The sequence below is a fragment of the Triplophysa rosa genome, linkage group LG9 (genome assembly GCF_024868665.1).
Source record: "Triplophysa rosa linkage group LG9, Trosa_1v2, whole genome shotgun sequence".
NCBI lineage: Eukaryota > Metazoa > Chordata > Actinopteri > Cypriniformes > Nemacheilidae > Triplophysa > Triplophysa rosa.
The window spans coordinates 25434565-25454683 of record NC_079898.1 but is presented as its reverse complement, the minus strand read 5'-3'; the positions used below and the strand labels follow the sequence as shown (position 1 = coordinate 25454683).

General features: G+C 38.5%; 1 protein-coding gene and 2 long non-coding RNA genes across 3 annotated transcripts; 1 reads left to right on the top strand and 2 right to left on the bottom strand.

Annotated features, from left to right (window-relative positions):
• Positions 1-828: 828 nt before the first annotated feature.
• Positions 829-3625, bottom strand: marcksl1a (MARCKS-like 1a). Its single transcript, XM_057342345.1, has 2 exons — positions 3376-3625; positions 829-2169 (listed from the first exon to the last, which is right to left on the bottom strand). Exons 1-2 carry the CDS (start codon positions 3445-3447, stop codon positions 1609-1611), a joined length of 633 nt encoding a protein of 210 aa, XP_057198328.1. The 5' UTR covers positions 3448-3625; the 3' UTR covers positions 829-1608.
• LOC130559343 (uncharacterized) lies at positions 2079-11634 on the top strand. Its single transcript, XR_008963557.1, has 3 exons — positions 2079-2189; positions 9414-9546; positions 10027-11634. It is a non-coding gene; the product is annotated as an uncharacterized LOC130559343 (long non-coding RNA).
• Positions 11635-12833: 1199 nt separating this feature from the next.
• LOC130559344 (uncharacterized) lies at positions 12834-18008 on the bottom strand. The gene is made up of 3 exons (XR_008963558.1): positions 17809-18008; positions 16464-16587; positions 12834-12935 (listed from the first exon to the last, which is right to left on the bottom strand). It is a non-coding gene; the product is annotated as an uncharacterized LOC130559344 (long non-coding RNA).
• Between the last annotated feature and the right edge of the window lie 2111 nt (positions 18009-20119).

Sequence of the window (20119 nt, the reverse complement as noted above, 5' to 3'; positions counted from 1 at the left end):
TTAAAACAACTTAATTAGAAACATCACAATTGTTAATTTGTGTTGATGGTATTCCCAAGCGGGAATTTACATGGCAAATGTTAAAATGGGGAATTGTTTACTTGCCTTACCCCATCGGATGTTTCTACACACACTTCAACGCTTGTGCCAAATACAGGAAATACGTCATAAAAGTATACAAGTGGCCAAGTTCAATACGTCATAAAAGTATACAAGTGGCCAAGTTCAATACGTCATAAAAGTGTACAAGTGGCCAAGTTGAAGAACCGCGAGTGTGGGTATTTAGTAGGCCTTTGTGGTGGTCTCTAGTAAAGTGACTTATGTGGTCCAGCAGATGGCGCTGTTCGCCACACTATTTAGTTTGAAATCTAAGTACTTGACTTAGCATTCTTAAATTTTAAAATCAGCATAGCTTTTAACCCTGGGTTCTTGTTTTTAAACCTGGTCAAAACAATTCACACTACTTGCGAAAAACCATGGTCTAACTATAATAGGTTTTTGTAGCCTATTAATAATTACACATTTACCTTGGTTCCACCACAACATACTGTATTTTCAACATGAAACCACATCACAGTATCTTACCTGCACCTATGCCTTATTCTTCCTCCTTTAGGTCTAGGAATTTGAAATTTTATGTTTTCTTTTAGGTGTTGTTTTTATCTGAATTTTAGAGATCTTCAAGCTTAAAGATAATAGAACATCAGTGATGACAACCAGTGTGATATTATGCCAAACAATGTCTAAAGGATGATAATTACCCTATTAAATTATTGATCGAAATAGATTCCAGAAAAACAAACAAGGGTGCAGTCATGAAACGAAAGAGAGGGTCAAACATTTATTTGGCCTAATCTTACAACATCTTTTTAATAACATCTGGAAATGTTAGCAAAATAAAGAGTCAGAAAATGTATGTACAGAGACAAAACAGAACAAAAATATATATTTGAAAAAAGCAGTGGTTTAATTCCCCTTTGTCGTAAACGTTGAGATGTGTACATGTATCCGACCGACCTCTCTGCACCGATTAAAACTGTAAAAACATCATTATAAACCGACTAAAAGACTAAAAGCTATCCACTCCTGACAGTTTTCAGGGCTAACAAAATTGGAATGTAGAGCTATTTAAGAAAAGAAGACAAAACCCCTTTTAGAGGTTTCACATTGTCCTTTCACCAAATCTTAAGATGACGATTTGTCTCAATTTCACTCATCAGCCCTGAAAATCAGATGACGTTTAAACGAAAAAAGACTGAAAACTGTGAAGAGCCAGCCACACTCTTCCAAACGTTGCTTTTCTGCTGAAAGTCCATTGGTTGTTGTAATCCATACACAGAACATTGCCATCCCAGTTCTTACAGAGCGACACCACAGAGCTCTCATCTCCGACACGGGTCAGGAACAGAACCAGACAAGCCATGAACTAGTTATCAGCAAATGTGGTGCGTTTAAAGAACTCTGTTTCACTGTAGTATTGCTGTAACCTTACCACTGTGGCTCAAGTTTCATATATTTATATATATTTTATATATATATTTATATATTTCAATCTCAAAAAGACAAAACGATAAAGAAAAACAGTCCGGTTGCCACTCAGAAGTGAGGTCACTCCGTGGCCGGCTCGGGGTCTGAAGCAGTGGTGGGCGTGGTCTCGGCGGGGGCAGGGGTCTCCTCAGATTTTGTGGGCTCCTCAGATTTAGCGGTTTCCTCTGTGGGCGCAGCTTCCGCCTCCTGGGCGGGGTCTTCTGCCTCTGGCTCCGCCTCTGCCTCGGGTGCTGGCGTCTCATTGGTCTCGGCATCCTCAGCTGGCTCCTCTTTGGTTTCTGTGGCAGCCTGGCCGTTCTCCTCGGGCTTGTCTTCGGCTTTCTCTTCGGCAGCGGGCGTGGCAGCGTTCTCGTCAACCTCCTCACGTTTTTTGTTTTTCTTCAGGGAAATGCCCTTGAATTTGAAGGAGTTCTTCAGGGAGAATCTCTTCTTCTTTTTAGTTTCTTTGGCCGCTTCGCCTTCAGGTTTGGCGGCGTCTCCATCAGTGGCGGGCGCGGCTTCGATAGCATCTCCCGCCTCCGTCTCCTTTGCAACCTCCGCGGTCCCGTTGCCGTCCGCTGCCACGGCATCTCCCTCAGGCTTGCTGGAAACATCACCGTTGGTCTTTACATGGCCGTTTTCCTAAGCATAAAAGAAAGTAGGTAAGCTTTCAATAAAACAGAAAATGTATCGACACAGAACTAAAAATGTAAAACGACATATTCACGGACAGAATAAAAAAACTACAATTAATAGGCTACACCTAATACAGCCCGTTACCCCACGTATAGCTAAAATGAATTAATAATATTAATGTCCACATATTTTACACCACTATGCACCATCTGTATCGTACTTCAGTAGCTATCGCCCGGTTCCGTTGCTTAATGGCTTGAATAAAAGTGAAATTTCCTGAATTATAGATATAATAACTATAAATATACTAAACGTCCAAACAGAAAAACTACAGCGAATGTGCATTTAAACTAAAGGATGAAGCGATGACTCAAGTGAGTGAATGACATACTGCATGCACAAGGGGGCGCTGTGGATCCACCAACTAGAACCCGCAGCTTAGAAAACCAGAGGAACAAAGGAAAACGGGACATCGATCTCACAACGGCATTTAAAACGAACTCTTCCTCCAAAAACACGCTTCCCTTTTCAGCATTTATACGGATTTGGAGAATCATACAAGCGGGTCATCTCATAAAATCTAATCACCAGTTTTGATACACGGCAAATTGTGATATAGTCTTCTAAAACATATTAAGTAAAATACATTATTTTGTGCTTTAACATGAAAATGGTTAGATTAGGGAGGGGTTAGTGCTCATATGGTTTAGAGGGTTTCTTTTCAGAATGGTTATTAATGAAGCACTAGAGGAATGGTCCTTGCATTCAAACACACACATGCACACACACACACACACACACACACACACATGCATGCATTGCTTTGTTTGCAGATCAGCAGAAGCGCGGTGCATCATTTGCATGCAGCTTTGAAACCTTTTGTTCCCCAATCGTGTTACTGCCAGCTTCAGCGCCAACACACAACCACAGTCATTTTGGCAACTAACTAAACCATGTAAAACGGCTTAAGAAAAATGTTCTCATGAAATACTTAACTAATATAAAAATCTATTATGTTACCCCAAACCCAGAAAATTAGACAAAACCCAATCCTTTAGAAATGAAATGAATGGAACCAATTGCCAAAAGCAGTAAAACTGGCAACCAAAGATTCGTAAATGAATAGTGAGATAAACATGATTATTAAAGGGTGGTTAATCAGAATAAAAACAAATATTGCCAGTCAGAGGGCACATCTAAATAGATCCTCACCTGACCATTGGCTTTCTCAGCCACGGCGCTTCCGTCCACCGTAGCTTCACCTTTAGACAACTGAGCACCCATTATTCCTGTGTGTCTTCAAAGAGATTAAAATGAGAAGAACTGCAGAAAAACCTGTGGGTTCTTCAGAATATGTTATGATTCCTGGTCTGTTTTCCCTCAAAATGTTTAGCAGGCAGAAATAAAGGCTGCTTTCTGGTAGTAAATCCACACGCCTCTGCGGGGTGAGCAAACTAAGAGTTTCACAGCTACAAGTGTGAGTATTTGTGTGCTTGACTCCACCCATGAGCTACGCCGCCCAATCTGGACCAGAGGGCTGGATTTCATCTCCCCCATTCAGCCATAGCGCTACACACTCCATTATAATGCATCTTCAGCTCTACAGCTTTAAGGCTGGGGTTGTGAGTTTATTATTGTTATCCATTTCGTTGAGTTTTGATTTTTACTGCACTACATTTCATAGACGTCTTAATGGATGAATATGTTGAGGAACTGCTGAACTCATCATAAACAGCCGAGCTCAAAGATGAAACGGGTGTAACATCACAGAGCGGAGAATTTTGTATAAGTTTAATACTTCGTGCCTTTTTTCCATGTCCCCTGAGAAACTACAACAAAATAGTCTATATTAGTTCCTCTTTCAAAATGATTCAAAGAGAACATGCTTTCTTGAGAATATTATTGAAGTGGTCATTTAAAGCTTTTCTGGCCTCGGTATCACTTTCTACTCTGCAAGAGTTTTGTAACATGTCTTGAACTAACAGATTCCTCAATGACATCATCTTCCAGGAAGTGACATCATTTTTGTTGGGTAAACCACATCACAAACATCAGTACGTTTAAACAATGGATTTTATGTATCCTTTAGTGCATTGTGGGAAAAGTTGTTTTGTTTTGTTTTACTTTAAAACATTACACTCTGTTAAATAAACACAACCCATTTAATAATAACTTGAATCTGACACCCAGACCCAGAGAAAAATGTGCTCAGATGTTGCTCTTTCGTAGCTCAGGAGAATCGATGGAGTTCTCAGTTGTTTCATTTTAGTATCAACTTGATCTCACATAAAGTTAAAGCAAGTTAAAGTTGCTTAAGAAAAAAAAACAGAAACAAATAAGACTGTCAATGAAAAGAATGGATGTGTAAAATGAATGTGGATTGGAGAAAGTCGAATAATCTGTATTTGAGTCAATTTGATGAGAAATGTTCATATGAACATGAGTTCAAATAAATTCATATTGAGATCTTCAATAATATTGACGTTTGATTGTAGACTTGACAAATCTGAGCTCAGACATTGTTGAGATCTCTTCTATTTCTCTAATGGAGACATCTGTAAGATTTCAGACTCTTTTTCTCAGGAGAAATATTTGAGACGCATATGAGACTTAAGTGCTTAAACTATAACTATACTGCTGTTCGGCAGTATTGGCTTAATTTAACAGCATATGAGCCAAACTACACACATTTCTAATGCCCCGCCCAATGTGATAAAGATGACATCTAGTCCTCTCCACAGCCCCCCCTTCGGTATGCGTGGAATGTGTTTTGCCACCCAAAGATCTCTGTTGTCATTCACCACACGATGGTCTTCACGCAGGGAAATGAGCCCCAGGGCCCATGGATAATTCACCCCCAACTGTGACACCACAACCTCGTGGGTGGATGGGATAAAAGAGCAGAGAGAAGAACAAAATCCTTCAGAAAGAGCTCAGCGTTCCTCAGAAGAGATGGGGAAAACACCTACATTACAATGTCAACAAAATCCAGGCAGAATTACATGGAAGCTATGCACAAGATAAAATACGGTTCCACAGAAAAGACGAAAAATGGTGTTTGGTGTCACTCAATTGGTAGAGCATTAGTTTCAATTCCCAGGAAACGGAAAACCTGAAAAATGTACCTTGAATGCACTTTGTATAAAGTATATGCAAGGGTGTAAATGTAATAAATTGCAACAATTCTATAAAGTTAAAGGGGTCAACTTAGAGAGGACCTCCCAAATAAAAAGTCAAAGGTCAAAAGTGTTGTTTAATGTTATTGGATTTATATGACTGTATGCACAGAAGAGAGAGAGAGAGAGAGACATGAGCAAATACTGATGCTCTCTACCACAACAATACTGGCAAAATCAGACTCAACCAAATTACAACACAAATGAAACAATATCACTCATTGGGACACTCAAACAAAACAACAAAGTAAAATGCAATGTTATTTGGCCCTTAAAAGAGAATACAGTACGGCAGACTATCTGTACACCGTGACGGATCAAAACCTAAGAGCCACGTTGACAAGATCCAGACTCAGTGGACACAAACTCACTATAGAGACGGGCAGACACAGACACACATGGCTGCCACAGGACCAGAGACTGTGTCCACACTGTGAGCTCAACAACATCGAGACGGAACTCCACTTCCTAACAGAATGCACAAAATACACGGACATACGGACAATGTTTGATGGAAAATCAAGTCCGTACACCAGACGTTTGAAAGTGTGTCAAAGGATGAGAAAGCGGCGTGTCTGTTAGGAGAACACAAGGACTGCTGTGTGTTAGTCTGCCTGTCACAACACAAGAGAAGACGATCAATCTTACATTAACATTATATTATTACTGTATATCCCTTTATTCTTTAATTCTGCTACTTAAAGGTATACTTGCTTTTGTAAGTCTTTGTTTAAACTACACTTTATTTCTGTTTTCATATATTTACATATATTATAAACCACTTTAAGTTACACTACATACATCACACTCTTTATTTTATTTCTATAATTATCTTTCTTTTACGATTCCAGAGTGGAAAACAGGGCAAGAAAAATCATCATTGACTCCACACACCCAGCACACAAACTCTTTGATCTGCTGCCCTCTGGCCGGCGCTTTAGAGCACCAAACACCAGGACTTCCAGACACAGAAGCAGCTTCTTCCCCCAGGCAATCTCCCTCCTAAACAGATAACTGCTCCTTAAGAGCAATATTCCACTTCCACTACTCCTATAGTGTGCACTACTGTGCCTTATTATATCTACATCTTATGTATACATGTATATAACACTACCTCTACTTACTAAATTATCCATTTGCACAAGTGTACATACAATCTGTTAATATGTTTATTCTACTATATACTACCCTGTACAATGTCTCTTATATGTTATTATCCCCTATTTTCTGTAAAATAGTCTTTATTTTATATATGCACAATTTAGAATCTTTTAGACTGTAAATCGTATTATATTGTATTGTCATTGTGTTAAATGTCTGTACTAGAAGCTTCCAACACCAAAGAAAATTCCTTGTGTGTGCAAGCACACTTGGCAATAAAGCTCTTCTGATTCTGATTCTGATTCTGATTCTGATTCTGATTCTGATTCTTTTCATTTGTATAGGTTTGTGCACTATTTGGCAATACGAATGTACATTTTGTCGTGCCAATAAAGCACACTTAAATTGAAATTGAGACACAGAGAGAGAGAGAGAGAGAGAGAGAGAGAGAGAGAGACATTCGCACACACACAGAGAGAGAGAGAGAGAGGAGCTGCAGGAGTGGGTCAGTGTGTCAACTGCAGTCTAATGATCAGCTCTCTCTCTCACACACACCGACAGCAGCTAAATTTCTCTCACCTTTACTTTCTTTACCCTCTTTACCATGTGTGTGTGTAGAGTAGACAACACAAAACAGCTGCTTTTCAGATTAAAGCCTTTAAGCAATACAGACCTAGAAACAAATAAATGAAAGAAAATACAAATTTGCAATATTTTAACAACGTACTATTTAGATTTCAATTATGAAAACATTCAAAAGAGCGTGACATCATATCCTGTTGCCCATACAGTATTTGTTGCAGAGTTTTCTACATGCTGTAAGCCAAGTGTGAAAAGCGCGTAACTGCTGGTGAATACAGTGTGTGTTGGTTTTGTTCAGAAGATGAATCCCCACTGAATCGACTACACGGCTGCTTTAAAAAATGTTCTTATTTAGCGATTTAAAACATGTCTGTCTCTTTCAGACGATCACAATGACATCTGTGTAGTCATCAGAAGAGCGAGAGAGAAACGCTCTCGTCTCCAGACTCCGTCAGCTCATTAGCATTCTGTTCCAGTTTCATCTGCTCACGGATCTTCTGCCGCTGTCAGGTTGCCATAGCGCTGGCTTTCTGTTAGCATGTACGACGACGTGACCCATTTTTCATCCACCCCCCAACATCCCTCGCCCTCAATAACCCCTCTCTCTCTCTCTCAGATGAAATCCGTCTACAATCCTGTTTTAGTCATTTCACTGTACTGACTGGCTCTTCTGTTCACATCATGCTTTTTTTGCTGAGCCTGAAAGGATGCCTGTCTTTCTGAGTTCTAAGATTTGATTTTACGGTTCTTACATTACTATGGATTGTACTTAAGGTTATCATACAAATGTATTATTAAAACATACTTCTCAGTCCTCTAAAGCTAAATGGATAGTTTTTCCTTAAAGTGTATTAAATGATGTTTGAAATGTTGAACTAGGAGCTTTTCTTAGCGCTCATTTGAAACAATATATACAGCCGCGTAAAAAAAAGAGACCATTTCAAAACTATTTTTAGTTTTTCTGAAGTTACTATTTATGGGTATGTGTTTAGGTAAAATGGTCATTTTTGTTTCATTCTGTGAAGTACTAACAATATTTCTCCCAAATTTCAAATAAAAATATTGTTTCTATTCACATTTATTTTCAGAAAATTAAAACCGGAGAAACAGTTGAAAATAACAGAACGGATGCTCTGTATTTTTTCAGACCTCAAATGCTGCAAAGAAAACAAGTTCAGATTCACTTGCAACAGTCATATTTCTACATGAATTTGGAAAAATATAAAAAAATGTGTCTTGTCTTTCACATTGGATGACTTTATGTCACTCCTGAGGTTTGATTTTGTTGAAATTCAACAGACGCTGGACTGGAACGACCACAATACATCTAGAAATGCTGATTACATGAACATTTGGAATGCTCTCTTAATTTCTTCTGTGGCTGTATGATATTTATAAATAAACAATATCATTTTTTAAGACAGACTGTAGAATACAGACAGAAAATAGAAAAGGATGTATGTCAACTAAAGTTATGTCACGTATGTGAATGTGTGTGTGTGTCCGGCTGAGACGCATCTGGTTGTGTTTGTGTTTATGACTGAAAAAGTTTCAAAGCAGGAAGTCAAAAGACATCCTGAGTTTTAACAGGGTAACACGCGCACACACACACGCACGGACGCATCGGGGGTCTCGAGCTTTGGGTAGTGCTTTTGCTTTGTGTTTAAATAAAATCACATCTGAAGAATGTGAGGTTTGGATTTCGGCTATCTGAAAAACGAAGTGTTCCAGCGCTGAACGTGCGTTTGTTTGACAGTGGAGCAACACATGAACTCTTAACAGAGCGATGTGACCCAGTTATTCATTTAACTCTGTACGGTTTATCAGACAGAACTCAGCTTAACTCTGAGAGTGTTAGACAGGGAGAGACAGAGAGAGAATAAAAATGGAGAAATGGCTTATGTCCACATAGAGAGATAAAACATACAATCACAGATACACTAAACGCTCAATGCTCATAAACCCAAGGTGCTGGTCTGAGCCTTGAGCTCCTCACCCAAACCTTTGTCTTGAAAAGAATTTAGTCATTTGATACTGTTATGACACAGTTTTGCACTTTTCTATTTTAGAAAGAAGCATCTGCTCAGAAACAACTCACGTTTGACTCGAGCTATAGTCAGTTCTGTATTTTCATGCAAATCTGGCGTACATGTTGCTGAGCTTAACCTTTTTTCTGTCTTTACGCGACCGTTTGATCTGGCATTCCATCATGCGTCACCGTCGTTCTTTCAGAGGGATTTTCCCTCAAGCACTGGTTCCCAAACGCTACTCTAATGTGTGATTCACTTCAACTTCACCATCAGATAGAAACCGATTCAATCATCCATAGACTGTGTCTCTCCGAGGAATGTCTGTCTGTCAATCCATTTACACTCCCATCCTTCCTTCCAGGTCACAGGAAGTGGGTTTTCCCTCACGCTGCCCTCTCATCCCACGGGAAACAGGAAGTGACCTCACATGCCTGAAGGAGAATGACAAACCAGAACTCTGGATGTTTCGAGGATGAGTGGTGGACATGTACACTGTATGTGTATTTCAAGTATTTGAGCTATTAATCGCTTTTTTTGTGCACCATTTACATGCCTTAATTTACGTAACTCCTTATGTCGCAAACAGCAAGTAGAAATGAATATACGTAACTGCCTTCCGGTATATCTGTGATAACGTGCAGGTGAAGGTTCATATCAGTGTGTCATAAGTGGAAGTGACATGTTCAAGCATGTGTCTGTGATATCTGAATGATCACACGGCAGTATCTCGCACATGAGAGACAGGGCGTGACGTCTACAATAACAGTCAGCATTCAGAAACGCTCCGCAACATTGCTCACCCAGCTCTCATGGCCCGGTCAACAGACCTCCACAGAAATCTCACATTCGCGTCTTTAATTTTTTTTTTCATTGATCATATTGTTTAATACTTGTTTGTATTTAATATGTGTTTGTTTCACAAGCGTAACAAACACAAACTTTTGCAAGTGATGTATCATGTCTTATGTTTCTAGGATTCTCTGTGCTATCTGATGGGGACACAGTGGCTCTTCTCTGTCATCATCACAAAGCGGAGCAAAATACAACTCAACACACAGATATCAAAGGTTAATGAAGTGTTTGAATATTTAAGATCATCATTTTATGTGAACATCGGCTCATGTTGTGAAACTCCAGAGTTTTTATCGCACATTAAGCACCACTCTCTGTCTGTCTCGCAATCTCTCGTTCTTTCTCTTTATCTCATCTGTTGATTCCATACATGCCAGTGTAAATGACAGGCGTGGAGAAGAGTTCTGTGCGTGTATACAGTAAAAGGGTTGGATATTCATGTTATGCCCACATTTGAATGAAAATCTGAAATCCTGATTATGTAATATAAAGAAACATACGTGTGTGTGTGTGTCTTCCTTAAGATGAAAGATCAGGGTCATCAGACCCACAAAAGCCTCACCAACCACACACACACTTAGTCATAGTTCACTGCCCAGGGCTGAAACCATCAGCCAACATACAGGAAATCCTCTCTTTACAGGAAGTGACACAGCACATATGACTATAAAACAGGAAATGCAACCCATGTGTTTTAGAATCTGAATCATTATAGGTGAAGCACAGGCAATATAGTGTGAAACTAGAGCTAAACAAAATATATCTAAAGTTGTTATCTCTAAATATTAATTTCAAGATCTTTACATTTACATTTATGCATTTGGCTGACGCTTTTATCCAAAGCGACTTACATTGCATTATACTACACATTTGTATTTGAGTATGTGCAATCCCTGGGATGGAACCCATGATCTTGACGTTGCTAGCGCCATGCTCTAACCACTGAGCTACAGGAAAGCAAATCTTTAAAAGTTGATTTTCTTTATTTAAAGGGACCAAACAGCTAATTGGAATAAATAAATAAATATTTTCCACACTGTTTTCATGATATTCAAATAAAGGACATTGACATTTAATCATTTTTTATGATCTTGTATATGATCTGACATAACCTTACAAATGTGCCTACAGTACATGTACTTTCACATTTTACAATACGAAACAGCCCCTCTGAGACACAAAATCACTTCTGTCTGATTATGTAAACTTTGAAGTTTGAAGTAATTCACACTAATGAATCAAACGTACAACCTTTGCTCTCAGAAATGGATGTACAACATGTTAACGCTTCTCAAAACTAGTGACACATTCCTGCAGAAAACACATATTGATATTGTTGTGTTTATTGCCAGCAAAAGAATAAATTAACTTAAGAAAGAAAACACAGTCACAGACATCACATAACTGCAGATAACAGTCTTTGAGGAACATCAGAGGAATGCACACACACACATTTATTCATCTAAATGAGGACATTCCCTCAGAATTGTCAGGTTGTGCTCATTGTTGAGATGACACATTTCCAAAGAATCAGATGGGAAATGACAGAGGTGCAGAGTTTTGTTTCGACATGTCTCGATCATACACAACTGCTCATCACAGAAACTGTGTGTTTCAGAAAAACGGTGACCGTTTCAAATAGTTTGAATAGTTGTAACGTGTGTACGTGCATTAGTCTTCACTGAACCAAAAACATCAATCGACCAGCAGCAGTGGACAATCTCTGTTAAATTTCATTCAACAATAAATATGTAAAAACATATTTTTCAAACTGTGTTCTTACTCTTAATAGTTGCATCAGCCAATCAGATCAGAGCTTAAATCATGCGGTTTCCTGTGTGTGTGTGTGCGTGTGTGCGTGTGTGTGTGTGTGTGTGTACTTGTACATCTATATTTGTGAGGACCGGTTTGAGTTGTAGACCAGCGGTGTGAGGACAAGGAGAGTAAAGTGAGGACATTTTGGCCGGTCCTCACTTCCAGAGACCCCTTTAAAGGGCTGTTTGAGGAGTAGCATCTCGCTGCGGGCTGCGGTGGATGTCCAACCCGTCCCACATCCAAGTGTGATGTCATAAGCCACGCCCATGTCAAAATACGTCACATTCTCATTAACATTGAAGCAGTAAGACGCCAACACAGTAGGTGGCGCTAATAGACATTATTGTTTGTGTTACCTGAAACACGAAACCTTTACCCTAACCCACACCCTAACCCTAACCTTACTCTAACCATCGAAACTACCTATGATTGTTAAAATTGATGAAAAAACACGTTTGGGTGATGACGTCAGACTCGAAACACCAAGGATTTAGTGAGAGCCATTTTTTGCACATGCATACGTTTAACTGGGTTTCTGGGGCGGAACACTTGTTGTGACGTATTGGATGTGGGCGTGGCTTATGACATCACACTTGGATGTGGGATGGGTTGGACGTCCACCGCAGGTCGCAGCGAGATGTACTTGTGTTTGAGGGTGAAGACTTGGTTTTAGGGTTTAGGTTATACTTAGGTTTAAGGTAAGGGTTAGGGTCAGGCATGTAGTTCTGATGGTTAGGGTAACGGGCTAGAGATTGCATTGCGTCAATGTGTGTCCTCATAAAGATAGCTGCGCAAACATGTGTGTGTGTGTGTGTATCTATATATGAGATGGTCAGTGTGCAGACTGTGGGCGGTCTGTGGGTTTGACACAAACATCTGAGGATGAGAGGTGAGCAACCACATAGAGCACCATACCGACCACATAGCAATGTCTCAAAAAACACTCAAAGACCCCAGCAACCGCACAGCAATGTGTTCAAGCTCACATGTGTTTGACAAAATGAAGTGGACCACATGTAGACATACACATTTATACACAAAACTACACAAGTGATGCTCACAAATGAAACATACACAGAAAACCACACAAACCGTCTCTCACCTCGTACCCTTGACCCCCGCTGGATAAGGATGCATTTCCTGATCTCTCCGTGGGACAGGAAGTGACTGCTGCTACGGAAACAGGCCCTGCGAAGAGGAAGTGATCTCACTGCACCTGTGTGAGGATGAGGACACACACACACACACACACACTTCCCATGCAGCTGTGTGCAGTTGGACTATAGAAGAGGAAGTAATTGAGATCTTACCTAACTCTCAAAACACTCAGCTCAGACAAGTTTGTTAATCTTTGTATGGTTGAAATCAACATCATTAAGAAAGAACACAGGGATTTATTTCTTTAACGCATTTTTGTGGTGAATGATTCATTGGTGCAGATGTTTCCAAAGAGATAAAATTGGCCATTGTCAATTAAAGGGGTCATATGACACGGCTAAAAGGAATATTATGGTTTGTTTTAGATGTAATGCAATGTGTATACACGATTTAAGGTTCAAAAACGCTGTATTTTCCACATACCGTGCATGTTTGTATCTCCTCTTTGCCCCGCCTCTCTGAAACGCGCAGATTTTTAACAAACCTCATGGCTCTGAAAAGCGAGGTGTGCTGTGATTGGTCAGTTCACCAGTGTGTAGTGATTGGTGGAATACTGCAAGCGTGTGAGGGAAATGTAACGCCTCTGACCATATTCGGGACATCATGTTCCCACGCAATTGTACTGACAGGTGATAAAATGTCATCGGTACTTCCTTATATCAATTCGAGCCCGAATCTTTTACGGAAAATGAAGATGATCAAGCCGAAACATCAACTTTGCCATACTTTAGTCAGTTAATAAGAGTACTTTATGTAGTTTTATATTATTTATTTGAATGAATTAAAAGAGCCGTTTCATGTCTTTCCTTGAATCAATTCTAATCAAGGTTGATGTAGGATATAGAAAGTAATTAGCAATAAGTAATTAAATACTTTTTGGAGAGAGTGATTTGTACAGTAATCTAATTACACTATTGAATATGTAATTAATAACTAGTTGTTAATTACTTTTCAAAGTAACTTACCCAACAGAGAGAACAATATAAAGACATAGCGAAGTAAAGGTTTCAATCACAGTGACCGAGAGGAGTGGTACTGTCAGATATGAGTGTCGGATCATGTTTATAATACACAATTTTCTGTTTTCCTTTTGTACGAAACATTCCCGTGGCAAGATGCTCCAGATTAGATGAGTACACTGGAATGTTTCCTCTCAAAGTTCAGGATGTGAATTTTCAATGAATGAGGAAGTATTCTGTATTTTTTGGGTAACACTTTACAATAAGGTGCTATTAGTTAACATTAGTAAATGCATTAGCGAACATTAGCCAACAATGAACAATTTAGTTTTCCAGCATTTATTAATCCTTGTCAATGTTAGTTCACGTCAATACAGTTATTCATGTTAGTTCATGGTGCATTAACTAATGTTAACAGTGACAACGTTTGTTTTTAATAATGTATTAGTAAATGCTGAAATTAACATGAATTAATATTAATAAATGCTGTAGAAGTATTGTTCATGGTTAGTTCATGTTAGCTAATGCCTTAACTAATTGTTAACAAATAGCACCTTATTGTAAAGTGTTACCATTTTTTGTTAGATTAGTTTAATTAAATCTGATTTGGCAAGCTACAGGAACTAATTAAAAAGGGTGGTGTTAGGTTTTTAAAAACCTCATATTCCTCACATTCAGGACTACTGAATGTGTCAATTAAAAGGGTTTTATATATTCCTAGATTCCCCCCATAAAATTATAACTAAAGGAATCAATATACACTACGTGTATGACATATAGAATTGTTGACTATGTATTGTGTCCCTAGTCAACCTCTCTCATCTGGACTCTGGATAATGCATAAAATGTTTGAAATTGGATACAAATGTGTATCGTAAAAGGCAGATTAATTATCTTTAAGGAGAACATGTGTTTATTTTAACTGAGCACAGACATGCATATTTTCTCAGAGCTACACTGCTAAAAATAAACACAAAAAAAGGAAGAAGGAAAACCAAATGGATGGTTATTTTACATTATAAAATGGTCTTTTCTGGTTCTATATTAATATGCCAAACACATTAAAGGGATACTTCACCAAAAAATGAAAATTCTGTCATCATTTACTCACCTTCGAGTTATTCCGAATCTGTATAAATGTCTTTGTTCTGATGAACACAGAGAAAGATATTTGGAAGAATGCTTATAACCAAACAGATCTCGCCCCCCACTGACTCCCATAGTAGGAAAATTTACTTTATCATTTTATTTGTTCTGTTGAACACAAAAGAAGATATTTTGAAGAATTTAGGACATCAAACAGTTCTGGGGCACTTTTGAATATCATTGTATTTTTTCCTACTATGGGAGTCAATGGGTGTTGAGATCTGTCTGGTTATAAGCATTCTTCCAAATATCTTTCTCTGTGTTCATCAGAACAAAGACATTTATACAGATTTGGAACAACTCGAAGGTGAGTAAATGATGACAGAATTTTCATTTTGGGGTGAGGTTTCCCTTTAATGTGCTTAAACAGCTTTCAGTTAATAATAATACTTGGCAGAAGAATTGCTTGTTCTAAATATTATTTGTGACTGCAACTATTTGCGACTTTCGTCACTTCACGTTTTTTTCTCTTTCATAAATGCAATAAGTCACTTAACACAACCGTTTGACTACAGTGAAGAAAGTTTAACCAAAGCTTTATTGCAGTATATTTTCTATTTCAATGTGTCGAATAACGTGTCTCTTAGGCAATATGAAAGTTAAAAAAACCTTTTATTCACTTTTTAATGGTTACACATATCGCCCGTATACCCATAAACGGCTGAATGTTTGTAATGTGAGACATTTATTAGAATGTATTGGCACTAGCCCTATATTCTCATTGGTATTAATCTCCATACATGAACACTGGTGCACATCCAATATGATGTGAACTGTATGATGACGATAAACCCTCTGGGCCAATGTCATTACTGATACACAGCCTTTACAACTGAACGCTGGCCGTCCTCCAAATACACTATTACTCTGATCATATTCCTTCAGGACTGGACCAATTTCACACAGATTCATCTGTGAACACTGTCAATGTACTCTACATACCAAATATATGAGTCTTTGAGTTTGACGAAGGATTTGTATAACCATCATTCTTGACATGAACTCACCGTAACAATACATCTCTGCTCTTAAAACGTACCGTTTCAACATGCAGAAACATTCCTCTACAATGGCTCCAGACTTGATCAAATGTAGTAAAAAAAATCTGAAAACTTCATCTGAAATCTGATAGGACAAGTGGCTTTGGAGAACAGATGGATGGATGTGATTAGGCTGATTACTGTATTTGTTGAGAATGTCTTCACAAACTCATTGAATTATTGACTGTACCTCCATGCCTCTCTCTATCACCATCATCTTGAGCATTACAGATCTGAGGTTTCATTTCTGCTCCCGAAATAATGTCGAGTTGTTTCAACCCATGTTGTTTTGTGTGTGCGACAGACCAAAATAATGTTCTTCTCCACTCCAACCGAACAACCACCAGTAGTGTCTGCAGTCACACAAGCCACGCAGACCATGCTCGTGGTTTTAATTAGTGTTATTTTTGTAGCCTGTGGTCAGTGTGGAAAAGCATGTACCTGTTATCTGTTGCCATAGTAACACTGTCTCCCATACAGACTGTACATCACACTGCATACACAGCGCTGAAGGGACACGGCAAGGCGGGGGAAAGATTTTCCACCACACGTTCACTTTCAGACCCTAGATGGATGTAAAGAAAGAGAGAGATGGATAGTAGCCGGATCATACTTTAAACATCCTTTACTTGATTCATTTTCATTTTTATTGAACCTCCAAATCATAGAAGTTGATGCAGTGTTTTTCCCAACACAATCTGTTTTAACGCTGTTTGTATATTAAGATGGATTAGACAGAAAGATTGCACAAGAATTCACAACTGGGTCATTCCGTGTCAAATCAACCAAATTTTGAATGTTTCTCCGGCTCAAATTTTTGATTTTTGTTGGCAAGACCAACATCTGGAGTGATGTTAAAAAAAATGAAATGCCACAGGTGAATAGTTATGAAGTAATCAATTAATTTGTAGAGGGGGGTAAAAATGACAATTTTCACCTGAAATTTGGAGCCATATTAGAGGGGTAAAAAATGACATGAGAAATATGCCAGCATCATTATTTTATTTTTACACAAAGCTCAGTATATCTTTTAGTAAATCTGTTAATGTTAAGAATCCTTGATGCATTTTATGCCAATGGCATGCCTCTAACTCCAGAACCGTTAGAGATACCTTAATGTCCTTTTAGATTCTTGTTCTTGACCAATCATATTTCTCATGTCATTTTTTACCCCTCTAATATGGCTCCAAATTTAGAGTGAAAATTGTCATTTTTACCTCCTTCTACAAATTAATTGATTGCTTAATAACTATTAATCGGTGGCATTTCATATTTTGTCTTTCATCTCTACTGATGTTGGTCTTGCTTCTGTAAAAAGGAAAAAAAATCAAAAAATATGAGCTGGGGACCTATGGTTGAGTTGACACGGAATGACCCAGCTATTTTACGAAGTGGCCAGTTCATATAAATTTGTATGATATGAATCATCATATCAAACTTACAATTGTTATAGAATAAGAAAAGCAAGAATGACGCCCCATCTCTAAACCTCAACGTCACCGGCGTGAAAACACATCATGTTAAAACATGCAAATTATAGAAATTCACACAAATTACCCATCCTGTAAAATAAATTGCAATGAGATTGTGATGGAATAGGACTATTTCGTTATTGAAAAAGAAATGACACAAATGAAACACCAGCCGATGTCATGTTTTTTAGATATAGGAGAACAGCTGCTGTAAGACATTCTTTAACAAATACAGTCATCGGCGTAAAATCAACTTTCAAACACTGAGGCTTTGGATATCAATACAGTCACTTGAGATTTTCGGTTGTGTTTACATTGAAAAGCCTGAATGGCTTGTCAGGGTGAAGTTTCTCTCAGCGGAGACGAGACGGTGATGCAGTAGACGCCCGAGAAAGCGACCGTTGACTGTGTTCCAGTTGTGTGCTGGTTTATTTCTCGCCGGCAGCTGTGAGCGCTGGCAGGGAGCCACAGACAGTAACTCCGGGCGTAACAGATGCAGAAACGAAGAAAAAAACACAGGAAAGAGAGGCTGAGCGTGTGAGAGAGAGAACGGCTCTGTTAAACAAAGCCTCCGTTTCAAAACCCAATGCTGTCTTCTTACATTAACAGCTGAATTCTTACTACAATGAGACCTCATATCTGAATGATTCAGAACGCTCTACATAGACAGAAACATCTATAGTATCCTCGAAAATCCAGAAATGTCACAAATGTCATTAGAGTTTCAAAAGAGACAAGCAAACAGCATTATACATTCCAATATAGACCGTTGTTATTGACAGGACTAAAGTTTAACTAAAGAAAACATCTCTTCACTAAACAAGACATCTCGTATGAACAACATGAAATAATTTCTTTATGAAGGTATTTTTCTCTGGAGACCAAGACTGTCAGAGCGTCATCTTTCTTGTTTCATGCTATGATCTGCTTGACTGACTGAGTCGATCATTACACCGAAAATGTAAGACATATAGAGGTGTATTGACCACACGGATACATGTGACGCCCCACAGGAAGACTTAGATGGCCACTTACTGTCTGACTGTAGGAGGATGCAGCTGATGCATTGTGGGATACTCAACCATTACTGCTCACATGGGGCCCATCTACTGAGGAAGAATATTAGACCCTGGGGTGTAGTTTGTGCGTGTGTGTGTATTTGTGGGCAGCAATATATTTATTTATGACAAAATAGCACAACCGAAATCTAGTGATAGTCTTTTTCTCATGTTGAATCTTTCCATTGATCTGTATGTCGATTAATGCTGTCTTTATTATATTGATCATCTTTATCATAATCATTTCCGGAAAAAGTGTATTGTTGTGTCGAGATAATATGTAAATGGACAATGCAATATCCGGTGGATTTATGACATGTCCAAGGACTTTTGCTGACAACCAAACACACATTTCTCAGACCAGGTAACACAAGAGGAAAAAGTACAAATTGTACATTTACAAATACTGTCGACATCGTAACAATACAAAGCGGGTTTAAAATCAGAGGCGCTGCAGTGATATGTCGCAACTTTATGAAAACGAAAAATATCTGCTTGCAAATTAGACTGATGATAAAAATCAACCCTGTTGAAAAAAACAGCATATGCTGGGTTAGGTATGTTTTGATGCTGGTTTGACCATCTTAAACCAGCTAAGGACCAGTTAAGGACCAGCACATGACCAGCTTAAACCAGCACAAACCAGCAAACCAGCATCAAAACATACCAAACCAGCATATGCTGTTTTTTTCAACAGGGAAATTAACTATATTTACACTTTATAAATAATTATGTCTATGTCTTGCAACTGAAAACAAACTAACTTGCAGATAATTGTGTCACAGCCTGTAAAAGCCCAGCTAAAGTCATTTTTTGTGATTCACTGTTTTCTATTAAAAACCATCCTGCATCATGTAAAGAACGTTCTGCGAAAATACAAGCTTGATATCTTTAATACTGACTGAGTATGGTCAAGTCAAAGATTGAAATCATAGGGAAATTAATGCTTGAAATCAAACTTTGATGCATATTTTTTTGGCATAATTTTGCTTTTACTTGTGGGCTGGAGAAATCACACAGAAGAGTGAAAAATCGCTCACAGGAACAACTCCATCATGCCATGACTACAATATCAATAGAAGAAGTGAACATTACACACTACAGTAGAATGAAGCCAGATGGTGGGACGGGTGGGGCTGAAAAAATGTTAACAGATGGATGTGCGACTTGCCATAAAAGAAAGTTACTTTCTTCTTATAAATCTAAACATTCTGCATAACATGCACAATAAAATCAGACACGTGTGTTAGAACAGCAAATGGGCTTCATTTTGATTTCATGTTGGCAAAGAAAATTAGAAATTAAAGTCAAAATTACATGAAAGTGAGAAATGGCAAGAGCTGTTGTACTCTCGGTCTGTAAGGTGAAATAACAGGCAAATAATGCAGTCATGCAGAGAAACTAGTTTCCATGCGGCGAGGGGCTGGGATCCAGAATTCTTCATACACACACACACAGTTGGGCTGCGTATTGAGTGATTTACTGATGCAGTGCATTTCTGTTCAAGTGTGGAGGGATTTAAGTACCGCCTTGGGAAGGAGGGGGAATCGTGAAGTCTGAGGAGAAA

Bases quoted from the DNA above. Each gene is read 5' to 3' on its own strand.
- marcksl1a (XM_057342345.1), bottom strand. From the start codon at position 3,447: ATGGGTGCTCAGTTGTCTAAAGGTGAAGCTACGGTGGACGGAAGCGCC. The intron at 2,170-3,375 runs GTGAGGATCTAT...TTTTATGCTTAG, and splicing joins CTGAGAAAGCCAATGGTCAG to GAAAACGGCCATGTAAAGAC.